The sequence below is a fragment of the Siphateles boraxobius genome, unplaced genomic scaffold (assembly GCF_051911475.1).
Source record: "Siphateles boraxobius isolate OS27281-9 unplaced genomic scaffold, OSU_SipBor_1 13, whole genome shotgun sequence".
Taxonomy (NCBI): Eukaryota; Metazoa; Chordata; class Actinopteri; order Cypriniformes; family Leuciscidae; genus Siphateles; species Siphateles boraxobius.
The window spans coordinates 11,684,926-11,710,344 of NW_027508733.1; the positions used below are offsets into that span (position 1 = coordinate 11,684,926).

At 42.0% G+C, this 25,419-nt stretch overlaps 1 protein-coding gene across 1 annotated transcript; it reads left to right on the forward strand.

Moving 5' to 3' along the window:
* The first annotated feature begins 12,629 nt into the window (after nucleotides 1–12,629).
* LOC143736330 (E3 SUMO-protein ligase ZBED1-like) lies at nucleotides 12,630–13,864 on the forward strand. Its single transcript, XM_077227071.1, has 3 exons — nucleotides 12,630–12,748; nucleotides 12,946–13,060; nucleotides 13,224–13,864. Exons 1-3 carry the CDS (start codon nucleotides 12,680–12,682, stop codon nucleotides 13,862–13,864), a joined length of 825 nt encoding a protein of 274 aa, XP_077083186.1. The 5' UTR covers nucleotides 12,630–12,679.
* The last annotated feature ends 11,555 nt before the right edge of the window (nucleotides 13,865–25,419 follow it).

Genomic DNA, 25,419 nt, shown 5'->3' on the forward strand with positions numbered 1-25,419 from the left:
TTCACCGCTGGTCCCGTCCAGCACAGAGCCTTCACCGCTGGTCCCGTCCAGCACAGAGCCTTCACCGCTGGTCCCGTCCAGCACAGAGCCTTCACCGCTGGTCCCGTCCAGCACAGAGCCTTCACCGCTGGTCCCGTCCAGCACAGAGCCTTCACCGCTGGTCCCGTCCAGCCCTTCTGAGCCTTCACCACTGGTTCCGTCCAGCATAGCCGGGCCTTCACCGCTGGTTCCGTCCAGCCCAGAGACTTGTAATGACTCTGTCACTCTCCCCATTAATTTTTTTGGGGGGGGCCATAGGCCCTCGCCGTGGGCGCCCAAGGACCCACGGCCACCCGAAGGGGCTTCTCCGCCATGGCCGCCCGAAGGGTCCTCACCGCCATGGCCGCCCGAAGGGTCCTCACCGCCATGGCCGCCCGAAGGGTCCTCACCGCCATGGCCGCCCGAAGGGTCCTCACCGCCATGGCCGCCCGAAGGGTCCTCACCGCCATGGCCGCCCGAAGGGTCCGCACCGCCATGGCCGCCCGAAGGGTCCGCACCGCCATGGCCGCCCGAAGGGTCCGCACCGCCATGGCCGCCCGAAGGGTCCGCACCGCCATGGCCGCCCGAAGGGTCCGCACCGCCATGGCCGCCCGAAGGGTCTTCACCGCCCGGGATGCCCGAGGGTCCGACCGTTCCGCCCTGGACGCCCGAGGGTTCGTCTGCTCCGCCCTGGCCACGCCCACGTCCTGCTCCGCCATGGCCACGCCCACGTCCTGCTCCGCCATGGCCACGCCCACGTCCTGCTCCGCCATGGCCACGCCCACGTCCTGCTCCGCCATGGCCGCCTGCACTTCCTGATCCGCCCTGGAGGCTTCCCGTCCCAGTTTGGCCACGCCCTGGCCAGCCTTCAGGGCGCCCGCCCCCCCACCCCATTGATGTTCTACGGCACGAGGTCGTGCCTTGTTGAAGGGGGGCATTCTGTCACAGTCTTCGTCTGCACCGGTCTGTCTTAGTCATCTTCACTACACTTCCCAGAATCCTCCTTGTCTCCACACCTGAACTCACTCCCTCACTTACCAGCCTGTTCCTCGTTATCATCATCTGTGTCACCTGTCTTCACATCATTATGGTTCATTTGTCTCTGTATTTAGTTTCTTCTGTTCAGTCTGTCTTGGTCGGTTCTCGTCTATGTAAAGTAATAGTGTTTTGTGAGTGTACCCTCTGCCTGCCTGTACCTGTTTGTTGTTGCTTTTGAGTAAATCTTTGAATTGGAGCTTTTTTGCCTCAGCCTGTCTTCATCTACACCACAACCGTGACAGACTCAATGACTCACTAATTAAGACGGTCACTTGCCGCCACCTATTGGCGGTTTAGTTTCATGTTTAAGTATTGCATTTTTTTATTTGTATATTCAAACATTTATTTAAAACATCAATCTCATAACATTATTGCAGTTGTAATTTTGCAGTGCGAATTATTTATTTTGATGTAACAGCCCAGTGTCTCATTATTATAACTGAATTTATTGATCAAATGTAAGAATTTGACATGAAAGATGATACATACATTTAATAAGGTAATAAAAGTTCTCTTTATAAAAATAAATAACACACTGGGGTAAATATCACAAATATGAAGATTTAAGTATGTAAAATCTGAAAATATTGGTTCATAATAAATATATTTACACCACCAAAAAAAAAAAAAAAACCTCCCGTACAGTACATACAAATATTTATTTGTATTGGTACATCCGTGCCGCGAGATGTTTTAAAAAGTGGTGGGGACAATATCAACCCTGGCAAAAAGTGTATTTTACTAAAAACATACTCAAGTATACATTTTTAATACATTTATACGTCTTTTTCACCTGGGTGCTCCAAAAGTGTTTGAGCAAGATGATTCTGTGAATTGCCATGTGTCTAATCAAATATAATGTTTGCCTATATATTCATGCATGTCTTGCAACTTGACAAATATAGACCTGTTGTCATTGTTAATATGATATATAAAAAATAAGGTAAAATTGTATGATCTTTAAGCATTTTTGAAGATGACTTATTTTGCAAACTTATTTATAGTTGAGTGTGTATATGCTAAAAAAGTGCGTAGGCTATACTAAAAAAGGTGTGTAACGGCAAGTAAAAGGTAATTTATGTGTATAAAGAGCATGCAAAATGAAAGCATGAATTTGTACTCAGTACCAGGAGACTTCCAGAATTCATAAATCTCTATGATGCTGGGCTTGTGTCGTGTGTGTATGTAAACAGACAGTGGGTACGATGCGGTAACACTTTATTTTACAGTGTCCTTGTTACATGTACTTACAATAGTATTAACAGTTAATTATGCATAGCCTAATTACATGCAACTAACCCTCAACCAAACCCTAATCCTACCCTAACACTATACTAAGTACATGTACTTAATTAATATTACTTAAATATATAATTACACTGTCAATGACACCGTAAAACAAAGTATAAAAGCACAATGTGTTTGTGAATAAAATCACTAAGCCTAGGCACAATGATCCCCTGTAGCCCATTTAAAAATATTTAAATTATATAAAAATAGCTGTATTTAGAATAACACCTAAAGGTTTAAATTTTGTTACTTTGTTTTAGGTTCCAAGCTTACGGGTGGAATCAGATGTGGAGGAGTAACGCGTTTCAGCTGGAAACCTAGGCAACTGGACACGCAAACACACACACGCACTTTTTTTGTTTATGAAAATAAAAGTATTTTTGTTTCCTGATATTCCTTGTTGTGTGTAGGGCTGCAACTAACGATTATTTTGATAATCGATTAATCGGACGATTATTTTTTCGATTAATCGATTAATCGGATAGAAATTAAATTAGATTTTTTTTTTATTATAACTAAATAAAACCGTAAATCAGGGTATTTATGTGTAAAAGTGTACTTTAAAAAGTGCAAAAGCCACACATTGAGTTTTACTAATATCAATATTTGCATTGTTTTTAATGATAATTGCTGATGGCAAGTTGACAAACATGATTATTGTTAAAAAAATGATATCCAACATATTATGTTTTAACACAATTTTTGTTCAAACAAATTTACACAGACATGTTGTTCAGATGTGAAGATCTGAACTAAAAACAAACTAAAAACATCTAAAATATATAATTCATTTAATTTTTATTTAAAATTAATTATATATAAGGAATATAAGGATAAAGAATATAATATATATTATATATATAATATATAAAAGAATATAATATAAGGATAAATTGATTAAATAAATATAGAAAGACTGAAAACAATTGTGTGAATGTAGAGCCGCAGTAGATCGCGTTTGAAAAACAATTAAAACTTAGTAGACAAATGCTACAAAAAGAGAACGGAATGGAGGTAACGTTACCCAGCAAGCTAACAGGCTTGAGTAAAGGACAGGAGAAATTATGCATTAGTGCACAAGCATTCGCTGAAAACAACTGAGTACAGTGACTAAAAAACAATATTTTACTGCTGCTGTTATTAACTGCCTTTGTATTTAATGCTTCACTTTGTAAACACCGTTTTAATTTAACCTATTTCTGCGGTAGCGCTATTTTAATCCATCAATTACGTTGCGAGCGAACTGATTGCACAACCTGATGCTCGAGACAAAATACAGACATCCCGGAAGTCCCGGGAGTCTCCCGCATATTGATTGCGGCTCCCTGATGCCCGCGAATTAGTTCAAACTCCCGAAATCTAGAGCGCGCAAGCAAGAGCGCGCATGCGAGACAGAAGAGACTGCTCCAAACCGTGTAGCGCGCGCGCTCGGCAGAGCGCCTGAGGGAGAGAGACCTTGCGTGTGTGTGCGTACCAGTAAACGCTCCCCGATACGTAAGCAGACCAACTAATCGATAATGACATTCGTTGACAACGATTTTCATAATCGATTATAATCGATTTTATCGATTAGTTGTTGCAGCCCTAGTTGTGTGTTTGTTCCTTGGTTGTTCAATTTTGTGTTATCAGACTAATACTACACTATAAAAGGGTGTTAAGATGTTAAAAGGACTTCTAGTGAACGTTCCGTAAAGGTCCCCGAAAGTTTTCTAAACGTCCCGCGAAGGTCCCTCGGGACGTCCCGCGAACGTCCCCCACCATGCCCCCACGACGTCCTGCGAACGTTTAAAGAACCCTACACGAAGACGTTCAGGGGACGTTCTGGGGACGTTTTTTTGTTAGCTGGGTTCTACTCCTTACATTTGCACGCTATTTGTACTTTCTACTCCTTACATTTTATAAATAGCCTCGTTACTCCTATTTCATTTCGGCTTGTTTTCATTTGGGGTTGTCATCGTGTAAAAAATGGCCAATTACACAAACGTTTAATAGATCTGAGTCCCACCTCCTGATTGGCTTTGTGTTTTCTTTCTAACTTGTGAGAGGCTGTTACATTTGGTTGTGCGCAGCGGCAAAACTCATCCGAAGGAATTAGGAAACCTAGATGCGGTAAGTGAGGAAGAAATCAACAGTTCTCTGCTCAAGAATACGGGGCAAATCGCGTCAAATATTGATTTGGGGACAGCCGTTTTTACAATATAGTACTGTAAGACAATCGCGGGATAAGTGGCAAACATAATCGAGAGTGTGTGTGTGTGTGAGAGAGAGAGAGAGAGAGAGAGAGAGAGAGAGAGAGAGAGAGTGTGTGTGTGTGTAACCCTACATTATAGGATCAAAATATCCCCATAAAGATAGCAATATCCGAAATCCTTGTCGGGATTTTTTTTGTGTGATGTTTTTTGAAAATGCAGAAAGTTATCTGTGACAGGGTTAGTGTAGGGGGTTATACACAGTTTGTACAGTATAAAAATCATTGTCTATGGAAAGTCCCTATAAAACATGAAAAAATAACATTGCTTGGTCTGTTGAAATGAGAGGCCTGTTCGATCAAGTTGAACCCTTGTCATCCCAGTCTCATCAGCTGGACTGAAAGAAGTTTCAGTGCACTTATAGGACGCTGAAAACATGTCTCAGAGCAATGGTCACAATGACACAATGACACTTGACAGTATTGCTGTGTGTCGTGTCCAACAGGACAAACTTGACAGTACACTGTAAAAAAAGATTAGTTGACTCAACTTAACTAAGTCAAGTAATCTTGTTGCTTTGACTGAGTTAAGTTGAGTCAACTTATAGTGTCAAGTTTATTGCACTTCAAAACACGAGTTGACTCAACTTAACTCAGTCAAAGCAACAAGATTACTTGACTTAGTTAAGTTGAGTCAACTAATCTTTTTTTACAGTGTAGCCAATGACTTCCATAGTATTTTTTTTTCCTACAATGGAAGTCAATGGCTACAATCAACTGTTTGGTTATCGACATTCTTCAAAATATCTTCTTTTGTGTTCAGCAGAAGAAAGAAACTGGTTTGAAACAACTTGAGAGTGAGTAGCCTAAATGATTTACGTTTTTGGGTGAACTATATCCTTTTAATGAAAGATGCCGACGTGTTTGGCTTCTTTAAAAAGCAAGGAACAAGACAGTATTGCACTATTGCATTGCACTATGAACGGAGTAAAGTTAAGTCTCTGTTAAACTGCCTCCTTGTCTTTATTAGTTACCTGTAACATTACAGAATTAATGAATTAACGTATTTGTTAAGGTCAATATAGACTAAAAACCTTAATACATTATCCTATTAATTTCCTGATTCCTCCACTTCTGTGGATGTCCCCAGTCCCCACCAATCTCAAAATCAAACCTACGCCCTTAAAGAGAAGTATAAACATATACCATTTCGATGATAACATGCCTCTGAAGTTTGACTTTTTGCACCATTACAATACTTATTGGCAACTAGTCATCATATCTTCCTCTCCATGAAACACATGTTAATGCTCAGTAGTACACACATATGGTTCTTTAATGTATTTGCATTTTACTAAAATGGAAATTGGGCTGAAATTCATTTTCTATGGGCATATATGCGGCTGAAACAGGTAGTGCATCCCAATTTTTTTAACATTAACATTTTAATATAACGTTATAGTCATGGCCTTTAGAAACATGTTGTTTTGAGGAGGTGGTAGTGCCCCTGTGGAGCAGCCTAAGCTTTTTTCCTTAATGGCATTTTTTCCTTACATTACTTTTACTTTTATACTTTAAGTAGTTTTGAAACCAGTTACTTTTACTTGAGTAAAAAGCTTGACTTGATACTTTAACTTCTACAGAAGTCTTTTTAAACCCTAGTATCTATACTTCTACTTGAGTAACGAATGTGAATACTTTTGACACCTCTGTTCATTGGGAATCAACTGTAAAAGCTTGTATACAAAAACAAAATACCGAAAATGAATAAACATCTAAACAACCCAAAATAATAAAATAAGTACACAATGAATAACCTACACATTATACAAAGTAACAACCAATAAATAATTTTATCACAAACAATATAAATCAAACCAAAAACACAAAGATAACAGGAAGTCTATATCATACCTTGTTCTCCATTCAAACCAGGAGCTAAATCCTTTTAAAACTCCTCATAAACCGTAAGCCTTTGATACCATGACCGTGTGCGTCTGGGTCTCGTTCATACTGGAATGTTTGGACCATATGCGCGTTATCGCTCACGTTAGTGCACTTCAAAATAAAAGACTCCCGTTATCAACACAAACAAGACTCAAAAATCAAATCAAATACCATACAAAACAAAAATCAATCATTTAATATTTCATATTTGTCAAAGACAAAGTCCTTAACACTATGTGCAGGGCAGATTCCAGGTGAGCAGATCCTCCTTAAGTTAGTTGAATACAAGCAATCACAGTTCTTTGATACTTGTCCTCTTCTCTTTCAGATGCAACCACAGGCAAGTAGAACTCAGCGGGAATACCGGACACTAATGGTGCTTTTCCACTGCATGGAACGGTACGGTTCGGTTCGGTACGGTTCGACTCGGCGCGGAACGGTTCGGCTCACTTCGCTTTTCCACTGCGTGGTACGACTCGACTCGGTACGGCACGGTTCGGTTCGCTTTAGCTCGGTTGCTTTTCCACCGCAGTTAGTACCCCTTCAAAGTGGGTGAGACTGATCGTTATTTGCGCCGCCTCTATTGCCATGACATCATCGTAAACGCGCCAAATTTCAAACGCAAAACACAGGAACAATGGAGCCTATCGAGGGGATGGTGTTCCTGATTCTCGGCATGTGGATGTTTTTAACTGCAAGAAGGAGAAATGTGTTTAAAATGAGGCTGATGGCAGCAAAACAAAATACTGCTAAAAAAAACAAAAGAGTCTGGGAACTCTGAAGCCCAATTTATACTTCTGCGTCGAACTTACGCCGTAGCTACGCCGTAGGCTGTGCGTAGCGCGCGTACCCTTCGGCGTACCCTGACGTGCACCTCTCCAAAAATGTAACAACGCGTCAATTCTACGCGGACGCAAGCGCTGTGATTGGTCTGCTCAAACCGCTCCCTCGGGTTTCACATGCTCCCTCTTAGTGCGTCAACGCGGACAACGACGCAGAAGTATAAATTAAAACCAATGCGTAGTCTACGGCGTAGAGGCTCCGGCGTATGTCCGACGCAGAAGTATAAATCAGCCTTTACAACGAAGCGCAGATGTCGACGACATCACTCAGTTTGCCCGACGGCGCACTAGGGTAAGCTAATCTTGTTTAGGGTCTCAATCGCTATATCGTCACAAAGCATGTAATGAATTGAGCTGGCAATATTATGTATTAAGAAGTGTAATCTGTGTATTTCAGATGTATCATATTTCGCAAAGTCGCCGCCACAGACCATCTGTTTGGACGTTTAACAGAGCTTCTGAGTGGTGGGATGTGATTGTTCCTGGTTTTACAAACACGCAGTGGTTGGAGAACTTTAGAATGTCGGAAGAAACTTTATCCATTTGTGCAACAAACTGCGTCCTGCGATGGAGCGACGGGACACAAACTTCCGCGTGTGTGTACCTCTAAAGAAGAGAGTAGCCATTGCACTTTGGAAGCTTGCAACCGGCTCTGAGTACAGAAGTGTTGGACATCTTTTTGGAGCAAGCATTTCAACTGCGTGTCGGTGTGTTCAGGAGTTCTGTGCTGCAGCAGAGACGTTGTTGGTACCTGAACAAATTCGTTTTCCAGATCAGGAGAGGTTTAAAGAAATCGCTGCCTACGTTGAGAACAGATGGGGACTCCCACAGTGTATTGGTGCTATTGATGGATCACACATACCGATAATAGCACCACAACACTATCACTGTGACTATTTCAACCGTAAAGGCTGGCACTCCATCATCCTTCAAGGTGTTGTGGATGGGAAGGGACTTTTCTGGAATGTTTTCACAGGACTGCCTGGAAGCCTGCATGATGCTCGGGTTTTGAGACTGTCCACGCTGTGGGAGGTGGCAAGCCGTGGAAACCACATACCAGCTAGCACCAAAAACATTGATGGGGTGAATGTTGGCTACTACATCCTTGGAGACTCTGCCTATCCCTTGCGGAACTGGCTCTTAAAACCATTCATTGACACTGGACGGCTGACAGCGGAACAGCGGGTCTACAACACGAAAATATCCAGGGCACGTGTAGTGGTTGAAAATGCTTTTGGAAGATTAAAAGGAAGATGGCGTTGCCTTATGAAAAGAAATGACTGTTCGGTCGACCTTGTGAAAGCTATGCTGCTGACATGCTGTGCTCTACATGACCTTTGTGAGAGTCATGGAGAGGCCTATGAGAGTGCATGGGATCCACCTTCAGCAGCAGAACCTGTGCTGGCACTGCCACAGCCTGTAGAGGAGGAGGGCATGGATGTCCGTGAGGCTCTGATGCGTTACTTGAACAGTTGACTATGTCTGTTCTGTAAAGTGTGTGGTCAATAAACTTTTGTGCAGTATTTGAAAATGTTTCCCTTGCATATTTCTTAACCCCTTTCACGGAAAAGATCACAGATTATTTTAGTAAAACATTTCACCACTCGTTAAAACATCACACTCTTACTTGATCTGGAAAAACTTTCCCTCATTATAAATATTTAAGACTCCAGCTTTGATATTTGACCACTTTTATGATAAATCTGCTTTGCAGTGACATTAAATTCTTAATTTATTCCAGGAGTGCGAAATTATTAATTTGTAACATTTGATATTTTGAATAGGAATCATCACTCATAATGCAGTCAATCATGTTTTCTCAGGTTTATTTGTGTTCACTTACATGCAATATACAGCATCTGGAGAAATAATTATCACATGTTTTTTAAATATTTTATCATACAGAATAATATTTCTATTAATTTTATGTCATAACACTATTTTAAACCGTGACCGGAATCTGATACAAATACTCGATGGTGGTTTAAAGTGAGTTTTAAGTAAAAGTGTATTATTAATATTTTATATTGTGTAAATGTAGCTTGCTGATACCTGTTGCTTTAATCCACCTGCTGGAAAAGCTATTCTATTACATAATTCAATTTGTTAAAAGAATTCACGTAAGGTCCCAAAAATATGTATAAGGTCCCAAAAATATGTATATATTTTGTTTTTAAACAAGACTTAAAATAATAGGTGGATTTTGCATGTATAGTAGGATGACATGGGTGTCGATGGCTAAGCATAATGCCAGAATAAAGGCTATAATGGCTGAATTCAAACAAAAGAATAACGATAAAAGAATAATGAAAATTAGGTCTCATACCGGCAGAGGTGTGAAAGGTATGTCTATTGACTACAATAAAGCATGAATGGGACAGTTCTCCTCACCCGACATTAGTCAATAGACTGTAAATGGGTGTCTACAGGGCAATCAAATATTTGATAAGAATCTAATCAGCCTTCTCTTAAAAAAAACTCCCCATATATACTCCACAGCATGGATAGTTTTAAGAAATCTTCAGATTTAAAATGGAGCAGGAACCCAGGTTCCTGCTCCATGCTTCCTTGAGCTTATATATCTCAATATTAATAACAGTCTGATTAATTCTGAGTCTTGAACTGTAAACTCTTACTTCTAGACTTGGCTTTCTTAATATATGTTGGTTATGTCTCCATTCAGAATAGATTATATTCAAGTGGGGCATACATGACACCCAGAATAAAAAGGTTGCTGCTCATAAGTCACAGCAACCCCTTTTTATTTTGGGTGTCATGTATGCCCCACTTGAATATTGTCTATTTTGAATTTCAAAGGTATAATTAGCTATATTACATGCTAATGAAATATTAAAGCATTAAAAAGGAAAGTACACGTTTAACAAGTACATTTTATTGAAGAAAAATGTAAACAGATCAAACAAAGTGCAAATATATTTACTGAAAAAATAAAATATATAAAGACATATATAAACAAAAATTTAAAAGTAAAAAATGTACACCAAGCGAACTTGACATTTTGTGCAAATGTATGTAGTGCAAAAAAATAAATATATAAAATATAAAGACGACATATATAAACACAAATTTAAAAGAAAAAATTGTACACTAAGCAAACTTTAAACGTCGTGCGCAAACGTATTATACAAAAAAATTCAGAGAAAACAAGTTAAAAAATAACTATTTCTATGAATTATGGACTAGAGAGGTTTTAGTCGGGCAGAGAGGTCTGTTGTTGCCGGCCACTCATTGCCTGTACAAGCATCCCCATGACGTTGAGAAAGGCTTGATTGAATGCAGCCGTTTGTGCATTTTCCTCCGTCCTTAAGGCCGCTTCCTGCTCCCTCGCTTGCCGGGCCTCATCGATTGCCATCTGCAAATGGAGCTCCCTCTGTGCCCGGTTCAGTTCCTGCTGTTGAATATCAGCCACCTGCATCTCTCTTAAAACAGCTAGATGCTCCTGATGGTGCATGCTCCTTTTCCTCTTGCCTAGATACAAAGGAAGAACAGTTATAATTGTGATTTTTTTTTCTAAAGGTAAAAAAAAAAAAAAAGGAGTGTAAAAATAAAGCTAACAGAATCACATATCAATTAATTTATGAAATAACTGTTCATTAACAACCCTTACATGATCTACAGTGTGAACTAATCACAAAGTTACAGTAGCTAGCAATAATGTATTTATGGTGAGCAACAGGATTTCATGATATATCCAATTTTATTGCAGGCATTCAAATCGACATAAGAAAAGGATTAGGTAAGCTTAGTCTGGATATATGATTTGTAACAGAAAGTGTTTTAGTCGTATTTCATACCTGGTACCACACGCTCTGGTGTCCTGCTGGTGCTGGAGGTTGCTGGTGTAGGCGGTCGTGCTGGTGGCGAAGCTGCTATCACCATTTGGGACGTTGAGGCATCACTGCACGGAGAAAGTGCTAACGAGTCAATCGTAGACAATGCATCTGAAACAAAAAGTTACAGAAATTATTGCAACACAAATCAAACTAGCAACAATAACAAGTCCAGAACATTTAAAATATTTAAATAGTCATAGATGTATAAAAAAATCAAAATAAAGCTTTACAGTAGATTGTCAATAAAGTGAAGCTTTCAAACTTAATATATTGTTAACTTAACACAACGTACCATCATCGAATGTGTTGTCTAACAACGAGGTGGCCGAGTCCAGGGCACCCTCTCTCCCATTGCTCGCAGGTCGTCTTCCGTAGATAGCGTCCATTTGGTCGAACCACTTCCACGTTCTCCTGTTCGCACCACTCCGGCCGTTGTGATCCTTTATGGTTCTATAGTCACTCTTAAGTTTTTTTAATTTGTCCCTACACTGTTTGTAGGTCCGGTAATAGCCGTGTGCGGCTAAGAGCTGAGCTACTTCTTGGAACACTTTTTCATTCCGTTTTGCCCCATCCAGCTCTCGCTGGATCCGCTCCTCGGCAACCAACGAGAGGAACGTCTGCACCTCGTCCACTGACCACGATTCAGCCGTTTCTTTTTTAAAGTTTTGATCTCTTTTTTTTCAAGAAAGTAAAAAACAGATGCTAACGCGTTGGCTGTTGTCTACTGGTTATTTAAATCTAGCGGGTTTAGTGTCTCGTGTCGCAAATCCAATGACGCTGGTAGTGACGATTCTATCTGACCAATCAGTGAACTGCAGTGTTTTTACGTCACATTTTAGTACCGGTACGGTATGCTTGGAACCTCAACAGACCAGGTACCATTTAAAGCGAGCCGAAGCGAGCCGTACCGTACCGTACCATGCAGTGGAAAAGCACCACAAGTGAGCTGTACCGAACCGAACCGTACCGTACCATGCAGTGGAAAAGCGCCAAAGCGTGCCGTACCGAACCGAACCGTACCGTACCATGCAGTGGAAAAGCTCAGATGAATACCAGATCTCGGGAAACATGGAATCAGACAGGACTTCTGGAGACAGCGGGACAAGGACACAGAGGTTAGTATTTCACAGGTGAGTATACGTTACTTGGTGTAGTGATGGTAGTGTGACGCTGAAGCTTCGATACGTGCTTCGAAACCCTGAACTACAAACCTAGAGAACCACTGCTTCAAAGCTTGCTTTGGTGCGAAAAAAATCATGTGACATATGACGTCCGAAGCAGCAAGTGCTTCATTGCCTGAATGAATCATCTGACTGGTTTGCGGTCCAATCAGGTGATTCACTGGAACGGCGCGTCTCGATTCTGACAGGTGATAGGTTGAAACAGTTTTGAGCGCCTTTTAGTCTTTATAACCACTCTAAACAGTGTACAATTTGTAGAGTTGTTGTAGTAGGTGTGTTATTGCTGTCGAGTTGTTGGTGTTGCGTTTGTATTGGATCATTATGGAACCAGCCAGGAAGAGAGGTCGTTCTGACATGTGGGAACAGTTCAAATTGATCGCTCCTGATAAGGTGGGTGTTCTGGCTGTTTAACATGTAAAGTGGGAAAAGTAAAGTTTATACAACAGTGACTGTCTGTACAGTAGCCTTCTATAGTTATGGTCTATATTAAGATAGCATAACAGTAAAATCATGTACATGATTAGTGTAGCCAGTAGCTATCAATAGACTCAGATTGCATTTTTATTTACAAATTGCTTTCTTTACAGGTCCGGTGCTTGGTGTGTTCAACCGAGCTGAAGTATCACGGGAATACTTCCTCCATGATTAGGCACTTCACTGCCAAGCATGGAGCTGCTAAAAACCATGAGAACACAAATCAAGGTAGGCTATGTATTATATTATTATTACCTAGACACACTTACACAATCTGATATGACTGCCTTGACTCATAGGTCTGCTTCATTTAAATGCAGTTTCACATAAATCCTTAATTTCTTTTATTAAAGTATTTTTAATTTCTTTATGTCTTATTTATTTGTCTTAGTGGACTGGAAGCGAGAGCTAGATGAGGCTCTCGTGAATATGGTGGTGAAGGACTCGCAGCCCTTTTCCATCGTGGATGACTGTGGCTTCAAGGTGTTTGTGGCATTGCTTGATCCCACATACACTCTTCCATCCAGAAAGGCTCTTAAGAACATGGTGGTTCAGAAATATGAGGAGGAGAAAGCCAAGGCCAAGGCCATCATGCAGAGGGTGGAGGCTGTGAGCCTGACTGCTGATATGTGGACCTCCATTAATATGGATGCATATCTAGCAGTGACGTGCCATTATGTGGATGATTCTGTGAAGCTGGCCACAGTCCTTTTGGGAGTGCTGCCTTTCCCTGAACTTCATACAGCTGTTAACATCTCTGCTGCTATGAGGTCAGTCATGGAGGAATGGGGTATTGAAGGCAAAGTGACCTCAATTGTGACAGATGCAGGAGCTAATATGGTTGCGTCTGTCAGAAGTTTAAATCTCAGACACGCACTTTGCTTTGCTCATTCCCTAAATTTAGTGGTGAAGAAGAGTCTTGATGCAACTCCATGCCTAGAAAACCTACGCACAAGGGCACGAAAAGTAGTGACATTCTTTAAAACTAGCACAACGGCAAATGAAAGCTCAAAGAAGTACAGGAGCAGATGAATCATCCAGTGAAGAAGCTTATTCAGGAGGTGGACACACGCTGGAACAGCACCTTCCTCATGCTACAACGCCTTTATGAAGCAAGACAGTCAGTGGGGGCAGCTCTTGCAACGCTGAAAACAGATGTAAGACCATTGTCTTCAGAGGACTATGAAACAGCTGCTGCATGCCTGCAATTGCTTGCCCCCTTTTACCAGGCAACAGTAGAACTGTCTGAGGAGAAGAGAGTGTCAGGGTCAAAGGTTATCCCAATGACAAAAATGTTCATGCAGTACCTGTATGAAACAATTGGAAAAACAAGCCACAACACAGCTAAATTACTGGGACAGAACTTGGTGACAGCGATGCAAAACAAGTTTGAGACTACGGAGAACCAAACAGCACTGACCCTTTCGACACTGTTGGATCCTAGATTCAAAACCATAGGATTCTACAATCAAGTACAGGCACAGGCATCAGTAAGACGACTAACAGCACAATGCTCACAACTGATAAGATACACACCATCACATGATTCACCTACAGAAGAACAGCCCTCCACATCAGCTCAACCAGCACCTGCAAATGTTGAAAATCCATCATCCACAGGTAAAGTTATAAATAGTTAATTGATGAAATTAAAACCTTTCAGTACTGATAATTATCATCATATTTGTCTTTCAGGTGTTAACCTTTGGGAAACTCTGGACAGAGATGCTTCTGAAGCAAGGAGGGCAAGGAATGCCACAGCAGATGCTACAGTGGAGGTGCAGAGGTATATGACTGATCCACCAGTAGCAAGATCAGAAGACCCACTGGCGTACTGGCGAAACCATCAAAATGTCTGTTTAATCTTATGAAAAAAATTCTTATGAAAAACATAAAAAAAAAATTATGTTCGGCAGCATCATCTGTTCCTTGTGAGCGAGTGTTTTCCAAGTCTGGAGAGGTTGTGAGCAAAAAAAGAAACCGACTCAGTCCAAAAACTGTTGAAAAAATAATGTACCTCAATAAAAATCTTTGAGTGTTCCCCATCCCAAAAATCACCCCCTGCCATAGTTACACAAGCACACCCAACCTATGCCATATTTTCCCAGCACTCTCTCCTAAATAACACAAAACATACATTTATCCATTTTTATTTGTAAATAGAACATTATGCTCAGCATTAGCGTGTGCATCAAAGAGTTCTCAAAGGAAATATAGTTAAAAATCCAAGGGTGATCTTAGCAAAGATGCTTCAGAACTAAAGTAGTTTCTCCAATACTGCTCACTGATTAATTTCACTGCAGCCTTGCTTTTCGCCAGGAGAGGTCGCTGCAACTGAAGCTTCGAGTAATGAACCCATTTTCGAACCAATTGGCTCAAGTGGTTCAGTGCTTCACAAAAGCTTCATTTGGCCATCACTAACTTGGTGGTTTCAGGATGACTCAGAGACTTCGGGAGGCAATGGGTTATGGTCTATTCCTGTTGGAGGCTTGACAAAGACTGAAGTATCCGTGAGTGATTTATTGAGCTGGGTGATGAGGTAATTGATGGTGTACAGGTGTGTGTGGTTAATACTCCGGGGACTGTGATCTCTGAGTGGTGGATGGAAATGAGCCTGATTGATTCCTGACAATAACATGGCCTAGTCAGGAAAAGAAGACCCAAAAGTGGGAATTTGTAGCAAATCAAACTTTTTATGGGTTGGCCTGTCTGAGTGTGCGACTCCCGGCCTAATGGTGTCCTGCATTAGCCTAAATAATTCGTAACATTAAGCATTGAAGTTAACTGAAATAAAGCTAAAATTAGGCTAAATAAAATGGACCTTTAAATTATGGGCATATATATTAATTAAAAAAATTTACGAAAATTAGAAATGTTGCCTTGCAGACTGAAATAAGCTGAATTTGAAGCTCTAAAATTATGAACTGGAAAGAAATAAAAACGTACTAAACTTAAATATAGCTAAATTATACATAGGCCTAAATAATTAAATATAGCCTAAATTTAACCTAAATAGCAATTTTAAATTATTATTTTTTTTAATGACAAAAGCACGTAACGAAATTGCTTCAAATTAAACTAAAATTACCACGAAAAATAAAACTAAAACTAATTCAAAATCGAGATATAAATAAATAAGATATGAACAAATAAATAAATAAATAAACAAACTAAATTAAAAATAAAAATAACTGCAGGTCTCCGCAGTCACGTAGCCTAAATGAAAACTATGAAAGCCGTGTGACCGGCCAACTGATAATTTTTTTTTTTTTTGAAAAACAAAATATTAAAGAAATTATTCCCTCTGATCTTCTGTTTCGTTAATAAAGTTTGATTTGGAACATATTCCTTCTTCATTTCTTCATTTCCTGACTATGGCCATGTCATAATGATACAGCCTACATTTCAGCACTTCATGAAGACAACGACATAGTTATAATAAAGCGCTTAGAGATCGTGTGAATTGCACATTCAGTTGAATTTGAGAACTTATATGCTAAAATTTACACTTACAGCTCTGATGTGAAAACCTGTCAAATAAAAATCTGAAATTGAATGTTGAGATTTGCACTCGCAGAATCACAAACCTGCATTTCTGAATTTGAAATTATTATAAGATGTAAACTGCAAATTCCAAAAACAGGTCATTGTGCTATAAAAGTAATATTTTTTCCGGAACATTTTTGCCTTGTGCTGCAAAGTGCATTTGTTTATATATCTGAGTTGATTTGGGCTCAAAACACGAAATGGGCAGAGAGTTAATGATGAAAGACATCAGGCCCTGGATTATCAGAGTAAAAGGCGAGTGCAGTGCATTTACAGTGTGTTTACACCGCAAAACAAATCCACTCCTTGCCATTTTCGTGCGCTTCCAAACTGGATTGTCTTCTCCGACTTGCCGTAGAGTCCTCAAACTCAGAAGAGGAGGGGCCATGTAGATGAGCTCACAAATCTGCATTTTGAGTGGCGTGTGGCGTCAATTTAACATCTATCGGCGAGTGGCGTTATTTTATCACGTGGCGGCGTGTGACGTTAACTTATCGCCTGACGACGCTTATTTAACGCCTGGCGGCGTTATGAAGACGGCGTTTTAATATTTATACGGCGATCAAATGCACATGAATTCTGAACCATTTGGCTTTCGATAATTTGACGCGCTATTCGCGTCTGGTGTGAATTACGCAGCATTAAAGGAGTGATTGATTGGTCGCGTCACTGTGTGCAAAAAAATACTTCGGCCCGACCTTAATTTCTGATGTCGGGTTACACTTGAAGCAAATCATCTAGGCTACACAATTATTTAGTTTTCCTATTTAACCCTCTGGTGTCTGAGGTGTTTCTGGGTCCTGGAGGTGTTCTGACATGCTCCGACATTTGTGCTTTTTTCAGTTATTTATAAACATGTTAATGGCAAAGGTGTAAATTCACTCTATATAGCACAAACGGGGCTACCGTAATATGTGAGCAACATGTATGTACATGTTTGTATTTTTAAGAGAATAATGTTTATGCGTGGTTATTGAAAAAACTAAAACTTAAAGTGTCTGAAATAAGGCCACAAAACACATACTAAATATGTGTCCACAAGACTTTTGACTAATGGGTGTTGTTGCGTAGAATTTTTGCTTCAAAATGATCTGAAAATCATCCTGCCTAATCATTTACACAAAACAATACATTGATTTAAATTTTATAAGACACCTTTTGTTTGGAAAGGCAATATGTGTGGAGGCGTGTTCACACCTGAGAAGCAGGGCCGGCACTCCGCACACGCACATCACGCACTGCGCGTAGGGCACCAAGTGCTTGGGGGGGCACCAAAAAATCTGGGTCGTGAAAAATCATCACAATAGGCTACTAGTATAAATAACAAATAAAATGTCTAAAGCATGTTAATATACAAAAGCAATACAACAGTAATATAGGCCTAGACCAAATTAGTCGAGAAAAAGGTGAATCTCCTGTGCCAGTCTCCCTCTGGTGCCCCCCCTTCCCCACCTCCCAGTGGTCTGTTCATGCCTCAATCAATGTCAAATTTGGCAGACACCGACCTCAGACATGGCCTCGAAAAGGCACCAAGAGTCGGGGGCGGAAAAAGGAAAAAGAAGAGACAGCGGGATGATACTCGTGCGTCGCTTGCAGGTAAGACAATGTTTTAAATAAAAATGTTAGTTTTGTAGCCCAGGCGCCTTTGCGTCGTGTATGCATGTCCAGGGGGGCGTCGCTAGTAGTGCAAATGATCCGGGGCAGGCTTTTTTAGCCCTGCATGTTGAATCTTTTATTTTAACGGGGGTCCGGGGGTTTCTCCCCCGGGAAATTTTGAAACTTGGGCTGTTTAAGATGCAGTTAGTTTGTTTGAGAAGAAAAGGAAGACCGCTTAGATACGTTTTTTCGTTGTTGTTCTATGCGGATAATGCAGTCATTTTCAAGAGGTTCATAGGGCAAGGCCCAAGGGCGACATCTGTTGGTGAAACTGCAATTAGGAAAAAAAAACCCCCACAATCTCAGTGTTTGTATATTTTCATATTCACAGAGTTGTCAAATTATTAGGGCTGGGAAAAGATTAATCGCATCCAAAATAAAAGTTTGTGTCCACATGATATATGTGTGTGTACTGTGTATAATTATTTTGTATATATAAATACACACACATATGCACGTATATATTTAAGAAATATTTGCATTTATATACTGTATATATTTATATATAATTTATATTATATATACATTTAAATATTTTATATATAAATAACAAATATTTCTTAAATACATACATGCAAATGTGTATTTATATATATACAAAATAATTATACACAGTACACACACATATATCATTCATGTAGACACAAACTTTTATTTTGGATGCGATTAATCGCGATTAATCTTTTCCCAGCCCTACAAATTATGTACAGAATTATTATATTGTGCCTCATCGGACCTCTTTTAAAGGTAAAATAGAGTTTTGAATTTTAAATGTTCCAGTGACACATGGGCCTATATAAACCATAACTAAGAACCTAACTAAGAAATTCTAAATGGTTGTTATTCCTTGGGTGAGTGGGGGGGTGGGTAATGGGGGGGGGGGGGGGGGGGGGGGGGTGAGTGTGGGGATGGGATGCACCACCAAGCAGTTGTGCTTAGGGCACCCAAATGGCTAGCGCCGGCCCTGCTGAGAAGACAAAGGCCGGATAATGTGCCACATACATAATGAGCTGCATATTAATTAGCCTTTCACACAGGTGTGTCACAGGGTCCCAAAGAATGCAAGGACAAAAGAAATTATCTATATATACATATTTTACAATTAGAAATTTTAACCAATTACAAATAGGTTACAATTACAACAACAATTACAATTTTAACAATATTTCAAGTGTATTCTTTCTTTGTAAAAAGTATACATTTTATCATACGTATTAAAAAAGGTAAGGATTCATTAGTTCGAATATTGGAACAAACACTATAATAACATCTTAGTTGATAATTCAATATACCTACTTTATTTTTGACAAAACATTATACTATAGTATATTTAACATATGAGCAGAAATTGGTGAACAAAAGCGTACTTATTTAATGTGACAGTAGTCTTTTTTTACAGTCAAAACTTTATAATCTATCCAAAACTAATCACAAAATATTGTCTTAACATTCATATTTAGTCTGTAACATATTGTGTATGATATATATATATATATATATATATATATGATATACATGTTAGTTTGCAGTTTGTTGCTTATACAGACATTTTATTTCAACATATTTCAGTCTATTTTTACTCATCTTAGTAGGCTATAGCAATATAGTTTGGATGTGTTTATGTAAAAATAACATTTACTAATGTAGGTGCGAGAGTGAATGAAGGCACAGACACGCGCTGTATAACTGTAGTAAACAAAGCGCGCGCGCCTGTGCCGTTCATTCATTATTTAGCCTACACACAGACACGCAATTCATATTTAAACAGTCTTTTTGCGGTTTACAGACACTATTCAATATCGAGATTAGAACAAAGCACTTTAGAATAAATTACTTACTACATCGCTGGATCCGTTGCTCCTCAAAATGAAACTACCAGCACTTCTGATACATTTTCCAGGGTTATTAGATAGTATTATTCCTCACAGGTAGCAAGAAGAGGTAAAGTTCAAGTTTTTATTAAACATGATGTGTTTTATAAACCAGCTGGTGGGCGTTGGCATGTTTGAATGGATTGCCTTAGATCATTTGCGTTTGAATACCGCGCGTCTCCGTAGGCGTGGCACATTAACGCGTAATCAGGTAATGAGCTGGAAAGAAAAAGACTGACATCTCTCTCTTTTCATACAGATTACATAAACTGAGAATATTTGTTTTTTTATATAAATTAATTAATTTAAAAGAAAAGAGTTCAAGCTTCATTATGGAAAAACACTCGTGCCTGTATGTTGAAAATGTTGAGATATATTTTTGTCAATATTGCACACCCCTTATGTACGGTATTAATTTTGATTAAAAAGCCTTAAATTTTACATTAAAGTGTGCAGGAACCCTGTACGGTTAGACATAGTTAGCAAGTCAGTTATTTTCAGTAAATTAATTAATAACCTTCTTGGTCCCCATTGCTTTTGCTCTATAGTTCTCACCAAAATGAAGAGAAAGAGGGACATCATGTCAATTACAGTTACTGTGACTAATACTGAATATGTAATGCAAATGTAAAAATATAATGGAAATGCAAATGCATGTTGAATGATTATAAACATGGTATTTTGCCTGTTAATGCCTGCAGTGCGGTGCAGAAAATGATATGACAACAATAAGGTCTAAATGTAATTGGCCCCTCTAACAGTACAACTGGCCCCAGCTTGGCCCCCCCAGTTGAAATGGTCTAGAACCACCTCTTATGTTTATAAAAGAGCCGAGACACACAGAAAACCGTATTACATGTTTTTTACTGAACTCTCTTTTTTCTTCACCCACGCATGCGCACCATAAACATCGCGCAGCTGATTCTATAACAACCAATACTTCATAATAGTAGCCCCCTTGTTATTTTCCTAGCAGTGTGTAAATAAATGATTTTAGTTAATTATGTGAACACAACATTTCCTCCTCCCTCCCAAGAACTAAACCTATGCATAACTGAGTCCTTGCCAAAACAATTGAGCAGTCCAATACCTACTGCAAGGCCTACACTGTCACTCTGTGACAAAGTCCTTTAAGTAATAAGGTAAGGACCCTGGCCCTTACGGGTCGGCCCTCCTCAACCTCAGGCTGCGGCCATTCCAGAACCGCTGGGCAGTTCCCCATAGCTGGACTTGTGGCACAGCCCGGCCCTGGATCTGACTGACGGCCAGGGGAAAGCAGGTGAGATTGCAGGTCAGGGGCAGGTTGCTGGGGCGCTGGTGACGGTGTGGCCCGAGGAGTATGGGAAGCCTGCTGTGACCCTGTACATATCGGCACCGGTGGAGGAGGGGCCGATGGGACTGGAGCCACCATTTCCTCACCTGGGTTCCGCACTTTCCTCAGTCTTTTAGCATGCCATCGTGATCCGTCACTAAGCATGAATGTGGCTGGGCCCAGCTGGCGGTGCACCTGACAGGGCTGGCTCCAGTATGAAGCCATCTTGTTGCCCCGATGCGGCCTACGTGCTCGAACCCAGTCACCTGCGGTAATAGCCGTGGCCTTGACCCTGTGTTTCCGGTCAAAATACTGTCGCATCCGTTGCTGGTGTCTGTTTACAGCGGCTTTGGTCCGAACCTGAGAGCTGCCGGCTGTAGGCACTGCGATGCCTTGTGCCTTAAGTCTGTCCAGTGGCAGTTCCATCTCCCGGCCCAGCATGAGGAGTGCTGGAGAGGCCCTGGTTGTAGCGTGTTGGCTGGCCCTGTTGTGCATTAAGGTTTGGTTGAGTGCTGTCCGGAATGTACACCCCTGAGCCAGGTGGGCCCGGACGCCATTCTTTAGGCTCTGGTTGAACCGCTCCACACCGCCATTTGCTTGTGGATTGTAGTATGCTGTGCGGATGTGTTTGATTCCCCTATCACTGAGGAACTGAGAAAAGTCTGCAGAGATGAACTGGGGTCCATTATCTGTCGTGATGGCGCGAGGCATGCCCCAACGCGCGAACAAGACTTCTAGAATGTCTGTGATTACCTGGGTTATGACGGTTCCAGCCGGAACCACTTCAGGCCATTTCGAATGGAGGTCGTACAGCACCACAAGGAAACGCTGATGATGGGGAATTCCACGGCCATGGATCTCTCCACAGATGTCAAGATGGAGATGTTCCCATGGGCGGAACGGCCATGGAACCGGCTGCAGAGGGGTTGGCACTGGAGGTCCCGTTTTCCCACTAAGGAGGCATGGCACACAGTCTTTAACGAGGGCCTCAATATCGCGATCGATGCCTGGGCACCAGATGAGATCTCGGCATCGCTGTTTGAGTTTAACAATGCCTAGGTGCCCCTCGTGTGCCATGGATAGCACGCGGGCCCGCAGGCTACAGGGCACCACGGTGCACGAGCCCCTGGAGACACAAACATCACCCCAACATGAAAGTTCATCACGCACCCTGGTGAATGGCATGAGCTCGTCACAGACCTTTGCTGGCCATCCAGAGCGAATGTACGTGCGTAGCGAGGACAGTGTGGGGTCACGCTCTGACTCATGCTGCAACTCCTCCAATGACACGGCCGACTGCAAGGGCGTGTGAAGCATGTGAATTAATTCAGTCTCTGTGTCCTCGTCAGGGGAGACCATGGGTGTGGGGGCATCGATGGAACGAGAGAGTAAGTCGGCGACTACATTGTCCCTTCCGGGGGTAAATTTCAGCACATAGTCATATTGCCTCAGCCTTTCCCCCCATCTGTGCAGGCGCAGGGGTTTATGACCGGATCCAGATGCCGTCAGCAATGCGGTCAGAGCCTGATGGTCAGTCCTAAGGGTGAAACGCCGTCCGTAGAGGTAAAGGTGCCACCTCTCTGAAGCCCAAACACAGGCAAGCGCCTCATGTTCACCCACAGAGTAGCGCTGTTCTGTTGGTGTTAATGCCCTGGAGGCGAAGGCTACAGGTCTCTCCACCCCGTCCTGCACCTGTGAAAGGACTGCACCAATAGCCCGATCTGAAGCATCACAGGTGACTAGAGTCAGACATTCAGGGTTGAAGTGGGTTAGTACTTTAGGTGTTGTGGGCTGCGCTTTCAGTGTTTGTACGGCCTCAGAACATGCTGTAGTCCAGTGCCAATGCTCTTCTTTTTTAAGCAGCTGGCGGAGGGGTGCAGTGGTCTGTGAGTAGTGGGGCAGAAAACGGAGGTAGTAGGCCGTCATGCCTAAAAATCAGGCCACTTAAGAGGCTGAGGTCGGCTCTGGAATCCTGTGTATGGCATCGACAATGGACTGTAGAGGGGAAATCCCTTTGGCTGACAAGCGGAACCCAACAAAGTCGATGGCTGGGGCAGCGAAGCAGCATTTTTCTGGGTTCAGAGTCAGGTTGTTCTAAAGAAGGGCTTGAGCAACCCTCTGGAGGTGCTTGTTGTGTGTCTCGATGTCTTGGGCATGAATAACAATGTCATCCAGAAAGACTGCTACCCCAGGGATGCCAGCCAGTATTGTGCTCATCACCTTCTGAAAGCAGCTAGGGGCGGAGCTTAATCCAAAGGCCATTCGAGTGTACCGGAACACCCCAACATGCGTCACGAAAGCAGTGAGGTCCCTGTTGGCTGGGTGGAGTGGTACCTGCAGGTAGCCCTGACGTAAGTCAAGCTTTGTGAAGACTGTTGAGCCATGAAAGTGTGCGGTGAGCTTCTCTGAGGTGGGCAAAGGATATCTGTCTGGATTAGTTGCCTTATACACCAAGTGTAAGTCCACGCATATTCTTATTCCCCCAGATTTTTTCTTTACAATGACTAGGTTTGAAATCCAGGGAGCAGTGTTGACTGGTTCAATAATTCCCATGTCCAGGAGTGTCCCAAGTTCGCGGGTGACCTCGTCTCTCAAGGCAAAGGGGATCCTGCGCAGGGGCTGGATGACAGGTGACACGTCCCGGTTCACCAGAGGCCTGTGTGTGAAGGCTGAAAGACAGCCTAGGCCATCGAACAGAGCCGGCCACCTTTGCTGCCAAGTGGAGGTGATGTGGTGAATGTCGGAGCCAGCATCATCCCGGAGCGTGAACCCCAGGCCTGTGAACAGGTCCAGGCCTAGAAGGTTGGCTCCCCTCCTCGCAATGTGAAAGGGAAAAGATGGTAGGTGCTTGGAGCCATAGTGGACCGGCACGTGGAGCAAACCTAGGATGTCAATCCTGGAGCTGTCATAGCCGCATAGAGCGGTGGCAGGATGATCTCATGTCAGGTGAGAGAAAAACTTAAAGTAAGTGCTTGAATTTAGGAGCAATGCAGCCACACCAGTGTCCATTAATAAGGGTAAGGTTACTTCGGCTAACTGGACGGTACATGTTTTGAACGCCACCTGAGCAGCAGTCACATTTCTGATCTCTGTATAGTTGTGCTGAGTTAATGGAGGTCCAGTGTGTTGTGGGAGCGTGGCCGGGGCTGAACGGCACATCTTGGCAAAATGGTTTTGCTTTAGACAGTTTCTACATTGTTGTCCTTTGGCAGGACAATGCTGTGCCTTAGAATTGTGTGATTTAGAACCACAGTTACCACATACCTCTGCAGTTCGCCTATTGTTCTGTCTCTGAGTGAATTGTACTGGGAAACCTTGCTCTGAACCCTGACTGTCATTGACGGAGTGCATGCTGGTGTGATAGGCAGGCTGTAACTGCTCTGTAGCTCTGTCCGTGAGTGGCCGCGCGCCTGCTAGCTGAGATGTGCATTCCATGGCTGTCTCGATCTGCAGCGCTATCTCCACCACTCTGCTTAAAGTCAAATCGTCCGCTTCTAGTAACAGCTTTTCTCTTGTTTTCTCACACGATGTCCCCTCAATGAACTGGTCCCGAAGTATTTGATCTTGCAAAGCCCCATAATCACACAAGCGCGCCATGTCTTTCAAGTTTGTCACGTAGCTTCGAACAGACTCACTGGGTCGTTGCAGGCGCTTCCGAAGTTCATACCGACGGAGTAAAGTCCTTTGGTGGCCAGTGAAATGGGTCGTCAAGAGGGCAACTGCAGCCTCATAGTCGTTGGGCGTCCCAAGATTGCGAAAAATGCGTTGCCCCTCCACTCCCAGACAATGACGGAGGAGCGCTATTTTCCTCTTGTCGGTAATGTCATCAAAGCCTAAAGCGTCCGGGTAGACTGTGAAACTCTCCAGCCAGGGGGGTGGACATCATAAGTCTGCTCAGGTCATTGGTTCAGAATTAATTAATTTGCCTGCTACTTCTTTGCACAGTAGCTAGGTGTCACTAGTGAGCAATACTGAATGAAGCTTCGAGTAATGAACCTTTGGGTGAAGCGATGGACTGCGAGGTCTCAGTGGTTCAGGAAGCCTCATTTTGCCATCATTATCTACAGGTTAGCCCACTAAGCTATCTTCGCCGCCGGAAGCCCTAAATAGCATACGAACGGCACCTAAATGCTTAAATCTAATGCTAAATGCTAAATCTAAATCTAAATGTAAATCTAAATCTAAATGTTGAATCTAAATCT